This window comes from Sinocyclocheilus anshuiensis, unplaced genomic scaffold, assembly GCF_001515605.1.
Source record: "Sinocyclocheilus anshuiensis isolate Anshui unplaced genomic scaffold, SAMN03320099.WGS_v1.1 scaffold37, whole genome shotgun sequence".
NCBI lineage: Eukaryota > Metazoa > Chordata > Actinopteri > Cypriniformes > Cyprinidae > Sinocyclocheilus > Sinocyclocheilus anshuiensis.
In genome coordinates this window covers 181,950-196,065 of record NW_015536461.1, presented here as the reverse complement: position 1 = coordinate 196,065, position 14,116 = coordinate 181,950, and the positions used below count along the sequence as shown (strand labels likewise).

Below are 14,116 nucleotides of genomic sequence, written 5' to 3'. Positions count from 1 at the left end.
AAAGCGCCTTCGAGGAGCTGGGACTGGAGCGAGCTCTGGGGCTGGAGCCGACACTGGAGCAAGCTCTGGGGCTGACACATTATCGTCCGTGGGGCTTGCCACAATAACGTCCTTGGGGCTTGCTACACTCACGTCCTTGGGGCTTGCCACACTCACGTCCTTGGGGCTTGCCACACTCACATCCTTCGGGCTTGCCACACTCACGTCCTTCGGGCTTGCCACACTCACGTCCTTCGGGCTTGAAGGCAGGCACATGAGGAAAACAACCACAAAACACGGAACAGAGTCTGACAGGCACATGAGGAAAACAACCACAAAACACGGAACAGAGTCTGACAAACACTTACTTTGTCAACTTATTCTACTAACCCTAAACCTACCCTAACAATCTACTCTGAGAGTTAGTAGACATGTAGTTGCAAATTAATGAGAATTAGTTGACATGTAGTTACAAAGTTACTTATAGTTAATAGAATGTCTAAAGTGGACTATCGAAATAAAGTGTAACCAACTAATCTAATGATTTGATGTTCACATAAATAGTATTACAATCACACAATGTTGCCTCATTTTAATTTAATCTTAATGTGTGCTCACTTTATAATATTTATGTAGCTCATTCAGTAGAGCCTGGTGCAAACAATGCCAAGGTCATGATTCCAAAAGGTCAAACTTCAATAAATAATGCAGTGTAAGTCTCTGAATAAAAGCATATCTGCCAAATGCATAAATGTAGCTAAATGTGAAGCAGAAACCAGGTTTGTTGTAAACCTAGTGATCTGCCTTAATTTTTTATGTATGTAAATGCAACCCCATAAGCAGACTTAGATTAAATGTGTCTAGTGTGCATGGACTTCCGAGCAATTCTTACAACATCTTTAACATGTTGGTATTGTGATAAATGTCAGTTTTCTACATAAATCCCTAGGTGGCGGCAATTTCTTAAAATTGGTTTCTCCACCTTGTGGGAAGTAAACTGAATTTTAATAGGGAGAAATTCTGTCAGGTTAAAATCAGCCGAATGTAATCATGTAAAAGATAACAAATCAAATGTTCAACCAAACTACAATATTGTGTGATAAATAATAAAAAAGGTGTAATGTATATAGTGGTTGTCAAAATCAGATTAAAAAAATGTTTAAAATACGAGTGTATCTTCAATAAATGTTTAAGTCACTGAGGTATTGAATAAAAGATTAAAAGAAGGATTGGTAACACTTTACTTGAAGGGGTGTGCATAAGACTGACATGACACCTTCATAATCATGACATGACACATGTCATGAATATGAAGGAGGTTTTATGCATGTTTATGACAACTGTCATTAAGTGTCATTCGCTCAGTTATGTCATTTTTAATGCAAATATGTCATTATTTGACTTAACCCTAACCTAACCTTACCCCTAACCATAGCCCATAACAAAGACATCTCAAACAATGTCATCTTTGCATTAAAAATTACATAACTGAGCAAATGACACTTAATGACAGTTGTCATAAACATGCATAAAAAACCTTCATATTATGTAGGTGTCATGTCAGTCTTATGCACACCCCTTCAAGTAAAGCGTAACCGAAGGATTTCATGAATGGGGTCAAAAAAAAATATTTGCCAACATTGCATTTTTTTAACCGGTCATCATTATTGTAGACTTATAATAACATTTCTAATTACCGGTATCTATCTCATCTAATACAAAATTGAGGTAAAGGACTGATTACAAGATTACAAAATTCTTTATACATATTCCTGCATCCTTCCTGTCACTACTAACATACTTGTCTCTTAATGTGTTAAATACCACAAGAAACACAGAATGCCTCCTTCAGCGTTTAACTGAGAAATGACAAATTGAAGTGTTAAGGAACACTTCACCCAAAAATGAAAATTCTGTCATTTGGAAAAAATGTACAGGGCTACTATTTTATTTTAGACAAGTGTGACAGTAGCTACGGATATTACTCCAAGTCCAGTATGGTCATGAAAAATCATCTTTATTTTCACAAATTAAAAGAATTCATGACAGCTGGAATGGCATGACAGGGTAAGACAGTTGTGTGGTTATAGAGATCTCAAAAGAAAACATTCACTAAACAAACATTTTAATTAAGAAAATAAGGTAAGAAACCGGCACCATTCATTCCCACTTCAAGCATTGGGTCAAACACAATAATACATTTCTACAGGTAATTCATACATTTTTGGACTATTCCATGATTTCATTCACATTTTTGTAGATTCTTGTTTTAGTTTTTTTTCTACATTTTAACTGTGTAAGGATGAAAAGGCATTTAAATGTCCAATGTTAATGTATACAATCCTCTCACAAAACAGGCAGTACAGCTAAGAAAAGATTAATAAAGATATAACTCTTTGTAGCCCTGAGTACAATGTTTTTACCTGCATTATTTGTTTTAAGATATGTAGACATGAATGAAATATAGATCATTGCCGTTTCCCAAACCGAGGTAGTAATAACTTGTCTTTGCAGGTGCATTTTATTGCACTTGAAATATATCTCGAAATAAAACTCAAAGTGTGATTTGAGACCATTTGCATTAGTGGAAAATTGATACATTTTGAAAAATCTCTGAAATCTCTTTAACTGAATGTGTGAATGTTGGCATGTTTGAATAATTGCCATTCTTCACAGAAATTCCGAAAGAAACAATGCTATCATACCAACCCATTTAAGACATAACATCCATTATGAACAAAAAGATACTAATCCCAATTTAAACTCTGCAGTTTTTCTATGGAGGAAATTTTATTTTAAAAAATCTCCCCATTGGTTTCTTTCTTTCTTTCCTTCTGCTTACAAGTGACCAGTCCTGAATACGAAGGTGAAACATTGTAACGAATCAATCCACTGAAGGCGAGCGTAGTGAAGAACCCAAGTGCAGTTTATTTACAGTGTGATCCAAACATCCAAACAATAATCCGAGACTTGACTTGATATGAACAGACTTGACTTGACTAAGCATGAACAGACTTGACGAGGCATGAACAGACTTGACGAGGCATGAACAGACTTGACGAGGCATGAACAGACTTGACGAGGCATGAACAGACTTGACGAGGCATGAACAGACTTGACGAGGCATGAACAGACTTGACGAGGCATGAACAGACTTGACGAGGCATGAACAGACTTGACGAGTTACACCATCACTACACGACCCGAGACAATGGCAACAAGATGGCTACTTATAACAGACAAGGAGGGTCACATGACATGACCAAACCAATGGGAAACAAGACACATGACTAAAACAACCAATCAGAACATGACACATACACAAGGCAGAGAGACATGAGGCAAGGGAAGCATGACACTAACATCAGGAAACAATTACAAAATAAAAGACATGAAAACATGAACATGAAACAAAACCCAAACACCAAACCCCACATTACAAACATCTTCATCCTCATCTTCATCACTAGACTATCTGATCCCATTCTTCATCACTTCTGGTTTTGACAGTGTCCCTGGGTTACAGATAGAAGCCAGATGCTTAAATGCTGGTCCGAGGTCTGAGAGCAACTCAGGATCAAACTCATTCGTAGGCAGGTCTATGGGGTCCAGGTCTAAAAAATGATCAGAGTTGTCCTCAACTGCGTAAAGCTGAGGTTCGTAATCAAGCAATTCATTTTCTAGGCCCTGTATTGAATGCAATCTCTGAAAGTTGAGAAAGAAATATGTTTAGTCAGTTAATGAATGGATGAATTCATGTTGAATTGACCTGTGTGTCTGGGTGGACAACTGAAGGCGAATGTACCTGAGAGAGCAAACTTTGTAGAGTTGAGCTGCTGATGAAATAGGTACCCTGTCTTCTTTGTGAGCTCCTCCTGCTAAATGTTGAACCCTAAGGGTGTAAGAAAACCCCATTTATATTACTGATTTTAAGATTTCACTAGTTTCACTGAACAGTAACAAGTTCAGACATGGCATGAAATGATTAAGGTTTACCTGGTAGCGGTTTTCACTCTGATACTGTTTCCACATCCATGTCTGGTTCTTAGAAACAGAAGACAGTATACAGTAAATACTGAACTTTCACTTTTACTTTCAAAGGATATTTGATTGGGACAATTTCATACATGAACTGCTGTATTACCTCACTGGAATAACACTGTGATCTGTCTCTAGACCAGCACTCATCCATTTGAACTGGGAGACTATGAGTGGCTATAATTTTGCTAGATACCTGTAATCAACAAACAAAATGAATACAATACAATGATTTGTAGTGTAAAGAATGACAGTGGCTCTATAAGAAATGTATAGTGTTTCTGAGATCTCAATATGAAACAAACAGAAATGTTTAGCATACCCCCTGAATGTCAGTTGTCTGTTGAACCCCATTACTGACAAAAGTTGCATCCTTTGAGTGACTAACAGATGCCTTCTTTAATAGAATAGTCGGGACCTTTATGAATGTAAAAAAAATAGAGTAGAACATTCATTTGTTATCTTTGTATTAGACCTCACTGTGAAAGGGCCATTTAGCTTTTCATAAGAGATCTTAATATAAGGTTTTACCACACAATCAGTGCCAGGTTTCTCGATGTTAGAAGGCAGAAGGGCATCTTCTAAGACATTGTCTACCTGCACCAGAGACTTCACAGTCCCACAAGAGCAAATGAGAGACAGCAACAGACATGCTAAAAGAAAAAACAGCTTTCAGATTCAAGATGCTTTTACTTCTTAAAAGCAACATGAAATATTAGAAAGTATTACACATATATTTCTGTCAGGACCACTATCGTCAAAATGACTGACACTTAGCATACCGTTTGGTTTGGCGGTATGGTTCTGTACTGGGCAAAAACTCCCTGCCCATCCATGCAGCCTGTCATGAATGAGCAGGGAGAGCAGCAATAATAACCCCCCAATGGTAAACAGTACAGAACAAAGCAGATATCATTAATGTACTTAATGATATTTAAGTGTAACAACATTAGTCAAGATAAAAGGAGTCTGATTCAATGAGGAATATCAGAAAACCAAATCCTCCTGACTGTGGCGAAAGGAGGAGTTGGGGATGGAGGAGGGTAATTTGCTCTTGAGCAAGCGAAATAGCAGCTGAATAATACTGGATAGACCTTATATAGGAATGCTGTGATAGGTGTCGTATTCCTATAGCTAGATGTGATCAGCTGAGAGTCAGCCGATGCAAGCTTGACTCACGTGACCTCCCAGAACTAACGCTATACGCTAAATGTGTGTATTGTTCTAATGGAAAATCATGATTTCAGGTATGAACCTGTTTCATTCAGTTTGGATTTTTTTTTTTTAAACAGCAAACAACTCTCCCAAAAGATTCAACTAAAAGAAACAATTTTGTTTAAATAGTATTTTCTCTTGACACCAGTGTGTTGTTGTGCAGAAAACATATGTCCTAGCTTTTATGGTGTTTATTTTATTTTATTTTATTGTTAGTACATAACAGAAAATGTGATACATATTTTAAAAAGAATATATAGTTCCTAGCATGCTTTGCATAGGAATTAACAGTGAGAATAAAAATGTATAGGGAGTTTATAGGGAGTGCTTGTTTTAGTACTATTTTTGTGTTTTTTAGCAAGATGAGAAATGAAAGAGACTTGATAGTGTTTAATGTTGAATTTCAATCGAACTGGGTTACCATTGGTGAATAGGAGTATGGAAACATAGACAAGACTGTCTTTGCTGCTTTACTTTAGGAGCTGACTTAGCATTTAGCGCTATTGCTTGCCAACAGTTTGCTATAATTCAAAGATTTAACAAAAAAAAAGAAAGTTTGAAGTTGTGTGAAACCACACAAAATCACTTTGAAACGATTTAATTTGGTCATATCAAAATAACTTAATTTGTGAAATAATAATAATAATAACAAATGTTACTTAACTGTCCTCCTGCCCCAATAATAGTAGGACAACACAGGATAGTAAATCTATTTATCAAATCATTTTATAGGGAATTTAACAGAATCCTGTGCTCACCAAATATCATCAGCGCGGCAAGAATGGTAATTCCTATCAAGCCACTTCCCACTTTTTGCTGTGTGTTGCGCTCCATCAGACAGTTTGGTGAAACCGCACAATCACACGCAGCAACAGAGAGATTCTGGAGGACAAACCTGCCCTGTTTATCAGAGATTTTCACAATCAATGTGTTCAGACTGGCATGAACGCTTTTATCCTTCACCAAATGCACTGTGTTACCTAAAAGACAAAGCAAAAAAGATGAAAGGTGATGATCATGTGTTTTACATCAGAGCTTAGTAAAATCTAACCTAATGCTGAGAACACTATATAAGGTTCTATATAATGCACTATTTAAAACACAATGTTTTTTTTTTATTATTATTACTATTATTTACCATGACTGGGGTCAAAGCTCCATTCTTCCTTATGATCTCCCATAATTTCAAAACTGAACGGACCGCTGTACGGATCTCCATCAAGGTCATAGGCTGTGATCTCTGTACTTGACACTTCATCAGACTGACAGACAGAAACCATGTTCTCCTTTAATATAGGAACATTGTCGTTTTTGTCTTCAATATGGATCTGAATGGTAGCAGTGCTTGTCATTGGAGGATGGTCATCTGGTGTGAAAAATCAGAGAAAAATGGAAAATAATACTTCTAGATGATAACAGTTTTAGTAAACTATGTTTGTCTCTTTCTAAAGCCCAGCACACTGGAATAGGCTCCAGCATCTATGAGACCCTACATAAGACAAGCGGTTTCGAAAATGGATGGATAGATGTAGTCGTTACCAGTTATTTGCAAGCCAAATGCAAAACAGTTATATTGTATTACCCTTCTCTGTCACAAGGACAGTGACTGTATAAGTCCCATTTGTCACATGACTTGACTCTCTGTCCAAAGACTCTTTTACAAAGATTTCCCCAGTTGTTTTGTCTACTCTGAACCAGCCTGCAGGATCTTGTTCAATAGAATACCTGGCGCGGGAGAAAATAAATTGCTTATTATTAACAAACTTACTGTCTGGATTCCCCATATGGAGTGGCAACAAAAGTATTTGGACACGTTTAGACATGTCACTATATGAGATACAAAATATCAAGCATATCATGGTCATGCCACATGGTTTGGTATTTTATAGAATGCAACAACAGGACACATTTTAACTATGGCTTTATTGTCCAGATATTTTTGGAGCCAAGTGATTCTGATGATTGAACACATACTCCAGTTTGTGGGGACGTCCAGTGTCAGGATCGACTGCTGTCACTTTGTCTACAAAAGCTCCGACAGCACCATTTTCTTCCAAAATTACTTTTCTTACTGGATCTGGGAAGAATGGAGGGTCATTGGCATCTTCCACAGTAATGGTAATATTCCTAGAGGACTGTTTTGGTGGATTTGTGATGATGGTCCAGAGCCCATCTGCAGATCTCTCTTTAACCTCACAAGAGAAATAAGGCTCTTCGTTCTCAACAAAGATGGTGAGTTTTTGTTGTGGGTTTTCTTCATAGTCTAAAGGCTGGCAAAGAATTGCATGAAATCAATACACACAATATCAGTATAGCAGGTACATTTATTCCATGACTTTTATTACTGAACGTATGTCATTATAGCAAGACTGAATTCTAACGGAATGATTTCACCTAATTAGTATAGATTTTAATGAATAGCAAATACATCTGAAATGTTCATCTAACTTGTGGAATCACTGAATAATAACACCATGAATTACAGTAAGGATTAAAGGTGAATATAATAACATTAGTACCAACATGCTGCTCGGGTCCTCAATCTCACAAATCATTCACTTCATATACATATTGTTTACTCAAAAAATCTAAAAACATTAAAGGGGTCATGAACTGCCTTGTTTTGTTTTTTTTGTACTGTTCTCTGAGGTCCACTTATACGTAATGTTATCAAGATTTTTACATCAAAAAACATAATTTAGAAGTAATAAGCTATTTTCTGTCTTGTTTTTACCCCCCTCATCAGAACGCTCTGTTTGAATAGGCTTGGCAGATTGTAGACTCTGCTATGATTGGCTTACAGTTGTGTATGTTTGACAGCGTAAATTCCTCATAGATGGACGCTGCTGTGATTTAAGTCAAAAACGCATAACTCAATACATATCAAACGATCTATAAGAAGAGATAAAGCAATAGTGACCACGTAATGAAAACACTTACACTTTTGTGGTGCGACTGTCAGATCCAATATATTCGGCACAGCATCGACTTAAGTTTCAATGTTTTAGAAAATCCTGCGTCGAATTGTGCTTTGTTTGTAAACGAATCCGTGGTAAAAATGAACTGAAAAAAGGACCAAAGGTGCGTCCCAAATCACGTACTTATGCACTATTCTATGGCGTTTAGTAGTATAAATGGTGCGAGTAGTGTGTTCACACTGAAAATTCCAAAAAGAAAAAGTGCACTTTAAATACCCGGATGATGCACTTAAATAACCGAAAAAATGAAGTGTGGAATATTGAACACTTCATGCACTCAACTGTCGCAGCTTTAATTATGTACCGAAGGGGGAGGGGCTATGAGACTCCGATTATGAAGGACAAAATAACCAGGGCTGTTTCTAGCCAATTTGACGCCCTAGGCGAAATCCCTATTGCCCCCCCCCCCCAAATTATTAATATATATAATTCTTTTCAGACACCAGTTGCTTGTCACATTTTGTGGTTTGTCACAAGTAATTTGGTTGTCATAGTAACGACACTAATTTGTGGAGATTCAGTGCATTGAATCTGAACGCATTATTTGTAAATTGACTGTTAAGATAAACATTTTGCACAATTTATCATTTGTAATACTATTATGTAGCCACTAGATGCCTGTATAGCCCTATATAAACACGTTTGTGCAATCCCTAGATGCTAAGAAATTGTCATCACACATAAATTAATGTTTAGATATTATCAAGGACTACTTTTTGTCTTTATCTGTTTTGTTGTTGTTTGAAACGTTGTGGGGGCGGCAGTCATATTTCAGGGTGACCGTGCCACTCTTTATCACAACCCTGCTAAAAGTGCCAGTACGTGCGCTTATTGGCGCCCCTTCAGCTGGTGGCGCCCTAGGCGACCGCCTAGCTCGCCTATGCCTAGAAACGGCCCTGAAAATAACCTTATATAATTCATACTATACATGGTTGAGTACATAGTGCATAAGTACATAGTGTATGAGTGCATAGTGTATAGTGCGTCATTTGGGACGCAGCTCAAGTTCTTACTTCCGCGGTCTGGATCATTAAATATTAATTGAAAATAAAGTCCATGCACTCTCTCCTAACGTTGGGATCAGAAGGAAGGTAACTCAAACACTGTTTTTCTACAACTTGGCACTGCACAGCATCTTGATGTCTTTAGAGCATTTTTATCGTTTGGTTTCTGCATACACTTACGCGTTTGCGTCGCTCGTAAACACTACATGCACGAATCGGTGGGCGGGGCTAAACAGGCAGTGATGTCTACACTGCAAAAAATGCTTTACTTACTTAGATTTTTTTGTCTTGTTTCCAGCCAAAATATCTAAAAATTCTTAAATGAAGAAGGATTTTCTAGACAAGTAAAATGTATTGTCTTGTTTTCAGAAAAAACAAGTCAAAATTAAGTGAGTTTTTGCTTCGAACAAGCAAAATAATCTGCCAATGGGGTAAGCAAAATAATCTTATTTCAAACAGAAAACAAGATTATTTTGCTTACCCCATTGGCAGATTATTTATAAAAGCTCGCTTAATTTTGACTTGTTTTTTTTCTATGCTAGACTATGCATGTCCTCTAGATCTGCTACAAGGATCTTCCCCTCTCTAGCAACAGCAACATGTTTCCTTTTCATTTTATGAGCCGAGCATTTAGCAGAAGCAAGTCTACTTTCTCTGCAGCAGCAGCGTAGCAGATCTAGTCCACCAAGACCAAACCTATGCGCATTCTATTTACATTAATAAAGATTTAACAATCCGAAAAGTGACTGAAATGTGTATTTTTTGTGTGTAAGCTGTGGTCAAGACAAAAACGAGGCTGGGAGTATGCAGGAAGATGCATTTGTCCACATCTTACCCTACTAATGACCTATAAATGAGTCAATATCTCTTAATAATTTATTTCTGCTTTGTAATGAGATTAGTGAACATAGCATGACATTTACAGTGTGCAAACATACCTTAACCACAGTGAGGATTCCATCATTGGTGTCTGGATCAGTGTGGATGGCAAAGTGGCCACCTTTATCCCCTTGTATGGAGTATCTGACCCTCCATGCAGCAGTGGGACGCGTGTCAGCATCAGCTGTATGTAGTTTGAGAGGTGATGTACCATTTGTCCCTTCCGCCACATTAGCTGAACCCTAGTGAAGTGGGAAAATGTAAAAACAGTTGACCCAAAAATGAAAATTCTGGTAACATTTGATAATATATTTGGAAGAATGTTGGTAAACCAACAGTTGCTGGTAGTCATTGACTTTAACTGCATGGAAAAATATATATATATTAAAGGGGTCATATGATGCTGCTAAAAAGAACAGTATTTTGTGTATTTGGTGTAATGAAATGGGTTTATGTGGTTTAAAGTTAAAAAAACACATTATTTTCCACATACTGTACATTATTGTTTCTCCTCTATGCCCCGCCTTTCTGAAACGCGTCGATTTTTACAAAGCTCATTGTTCTGAAAAAGCGAGGTGTGCTCTGATTGGCCAGCTATCCCGAGCGTTGTGATTGGCCGAATTCCTCAAATGTGTGACGGAAATGTTACGTCCCTTACCATATTGTGATGCCTCATGTGACCACATGTGACGACCCCGGGCTGGACTCCGCTTCATCCACGGTGAAAGCCGATCCGGCGATTGAGGAACGGCCGGCGGGCTGAGTGAGCAGAGGCGGCGGATTCGACGAAGGAGCGTCCGGAGGGCTTGCGGCAAGGCAACCACATGTGACGACCCCGGGCTGGACTCCGCTTTGTCCACGGTGAAAGCCGATCCGGCGATCGACAGCGCAAAGTTGATGTATTCCCTCAGCAACCAGCACGGATCAGCTCCAGGCATGACGAAGCGATATTGTCCTCTTTTGGAAGGCCAAACAAAGTAGTTTCGCTTTCACAACGAAGCACACAGCGCCTTCACGATGTGGCAGCAGCAACAATACTACAGCGAGAATAAAAGTTACGCCTTCTTTCTTTGCGTGAACATTTGGGCGGCGTTATGCAAATCTTCCCACATCGTGAGGTAGACATGTGGGGGCGTGTTAGAACGAGCCGTTTTAGGTAGGTGTGGCTGACTCTTAACTTTTATAAAGAATATCTCTTTGGATTTGAGACTTTAGTCTTTGCAACTTTACAGATCTTCTTTATGCACCAAGAGCTTGTAACACTCCAAAGAGAAAGGAAAAATTGAAATCGCATCATATGACCCCTTTAATTGAAGTCAGTGACTAAGCAACTGTTTGGTTAAAAGCATTCTTCAAAAAATCTGTTCTTCAACAGAAGAAAGAAAGTCATGCAGGTTTTCAACAACATGAGGGTGAGTAAACAATGACAGAATTTTTAGTTTTTTGGTGAACTAGCCCCTTAACACTAACCGTTTGCCTTGTGATAACTGGTAAATGATTGTTGCCATCCTGAAGGTTGACAATTATGGTCACTGTGCTTGACAGCTTTACAACTCCACGGTCCTTTGCTTCAACTGTTATAGAGTATTTATTAGCCACCTGAAAAGAAAACCGGTTAGACTCTTCATATACATACTCAAAAAACTTTAAATAACCTGGCACATGTCAAGATATTTTAAAGACATGTTTTCACATGTTACTTGAACACTGAAACTGGACTGTGATGCCTGTTGGTCTGTCAGGCACAAACATGATAGCTCATGTCTTTTTGCTGCAATATCCCAATCCTAGCATGACACACTGGTTTTACAGGCATGCATATGCTATAGGCTATAGTACAGTATGTTATGCACTGTGCAAGTAACAACAAAGTAATTATTTCTGTACTTGCAAATTATGCATTGCCTGGGCTTTTATTTTACCTCATAATCAAAGCATCCCTTGAAAGATATTGCACCACTTTCTTGGATGTAGAATTCCACATTTTTAGTTGTTGGAGTGACAGAAATGATTTTGTAATCAATGGTGGAATTCGGAGTTCCTGGTGCGTCCTTATCAATTGCTAAAACACCTACAATAAAACCACCTGCAAACAGACAATATAAAGAGCATGACTTCATTTCTTTAAGGAATATTTATTATGAAAATTAAAATCTATTATTTGCTCATCGTCATGTTGTTCCACTTCCATATAACTTTTTTTCAAAATGAGAAAAACTAAATACTTTACTAGTCACTCTTTTCCATACGATTACAATAAATTGCAACTAATTATGCTTCAAAAATGATGAAAAGCACTTTCCTGTATCTCAAACAGTAGTACAAGCAACACTAAGGTCATGGATTTGAGTTTTTTATAAGCCATTAACTGCTGTTACTGAATCAATTAAATAGTAATTTGAAGTGGATCAAGCAATTAATTGAAAAGATCTGAAGCCTTAAAATCAGACAATGTTACTTATTTTGGGGATATTACAATTTTCAATGAATGACAAATTAAAGTTTTGTCACACAAAGATTGTATGGCATGAAAAAAACTGAAATATAGCACACAAGTCATAAAAACCACCTTCATATTACTTTCATGGTGCTCTTTTCTTAAAAAACATTTATTGTAATTGTATGGAAAAAAGCAACCAATTTGTTTAAAATGTTGTGTTCCACAGAAGAAAGTAAGTTGTATGGGTTTGAAATGGCATAAATGTGAGTGAATAATACATTTTGCCCTTTAAAATCTCGGGGAAGTAAACATATCACATATTTGCCATTACTAATTCATATTTTGAGGGCTTATAAATAAAAGCTTATTCATAAAAGCAACATTTCTTTTTATAGTGTTTCTTCAACAATAGGAGTATTTTTTTCATGAAGGTTAATATAATAATTATAGTTTCAGATTTTTTAAAGAATTTTAATCATAGTAATTTTCCGATAACTTTAATGAATAGACTTAGACTCATAATCTTAAAATATGTAAATCAATAATCATTTTCATTATTTATGCAATCTTGGTGATACAGAACAAATATATTTCAGCAATTCTTGTGTGAAATTTTCATCAAATATTACAGTTGTCCCATATAAGACATAATGTTTAAAAACAGAATTGAATATTTTTATTGAATGTAATTTTGTCAGATTATGCAAAAAATCAAACAATCTAATTGTATTTGTGTAAATTTATGATGCTACAAGATTCAACTGTTTAGAAACGAATTTCCACCACTATCATTTCTGAATGAATGGTGATTTACAATGTGGCAGAAATTACAAATGGTTTCAGAAAGATTACTAAAACGGCAGTGAAGCTGCTAGACACATTAAACTAGTCATAATGTTAAAAAAGCAACAACTCTGTTTTAAGGGAGTTTAACTTCTAATGTATTTACATGTTTATATTTATATTCATGTAAATTATATCATATATAAATATATTTAATATATAAACGTAACATAGTTTTCTTAAATATAAGCATGCATGTGTGTGTATTTATATATACATAATATATGTGTGTGTACTATGTATATTTATTATGTAAACAAAAACTTTTATTTTGGATGCGATTAATCGCGATTAATTGTTTGACAGCACTATCTGTGAATGTGCGAGACTTCCGGTTCATTAGCCGCTGTAGGGAAGAATAACAAAGTACTGTAAATGGTCAAAATGTTTGCACTACATACCAGTGTGTTCATAATTAAGATTATACATTAAAATAATATGGCAAGACTGTCACACCAGTTTGCAATATCAAGCAGCAAAACGAGCGGTTTCGTGCAGCTAAAATAACGTTTAAACATAAAAATAAAAATAAAGATTAAAAAAAAAACGAATAAAAAGGAAGAAGCACAGACATTCTTAGTGCTGTCAAAATAAAAGTTGCTTCTGACACTCATTTACGAAACATAAAAACTTATCAGTTAGATAGTACAGTCTTGATTTTGTAATTATATTATAGCATTTTTCACAAATAACGAAAAAAAAAAAAGAATAAAAAGGAAGAAACACCGTCATTATCAGGG

The 14,116-nt window shown here is 36.5% G+C and overlaps 1 protein-coding gene across 2 annotated transcripts in view; it reads right to left on the bottom strand.

Annotated features, from left to right (window-relative positions):
• Positions 1-3,428: 3,428 nt before the first annotated feature.
• The window catches only part of LOC107654208 (cadherin-like protein 26), a 16,572-nt gene continuing 5,884 nt past the window's right edge, over positions 3,429-14,116 (bottom strand). The window contains exons 5-17 of one of the 2 annotated variants that reach the window (XM_016441563.1): positions 12,016-12,179; positions 11,564-11,692; positions 10,153-10,335; positions 7,207-7,502; positions 6,815-6,957; positions 6,371-6,598; positions 5,991-6,212; positions 4,549-4,670; positions 4,340-4,435; positions 4,124-4,213; positions 3,976-4,023; positions 3,785-3,871; positions 3,429-3,684 (exon numbers count right to left, since the gene is read on the bottom strand). In XM_016441563.1, coding sequence (XP_016297049.1) covers positions 3,451-3,684; positions 3,785-3,871; positions 3,976-4,023; positions 4,124-4,213; positions 4,340-4,435; positions 4,549-4,670; positions 5,991-6,212; positions 6,371-6,598; positions 6,815-6,957; positions 7,207-7,502; positions 10,153-10,335; positions 11,564-11,692; positions 12,016-12,179 — 2,042 coding nt within the window. In that variant the 3' untranslated portion in view covers positions 3,429-3,450. The remainder of the gene's footprint in view (positions 3,685-3,784; positions 3,872-3,975; positions 4,024-4,123; positions 4,214-4,339; positions 4,436-4,548; positions 4,671-5,990; positions 6,213-6,370; positions 6,599-6,814; positions 6,958-7,206; positions 7,503-10,152; positions 10,336-11,563; positions 11,693-12,015; positions 12,180-14,116) is intronic. The other variant, XM_016442356.1, reaches the window with a different exon arrangement.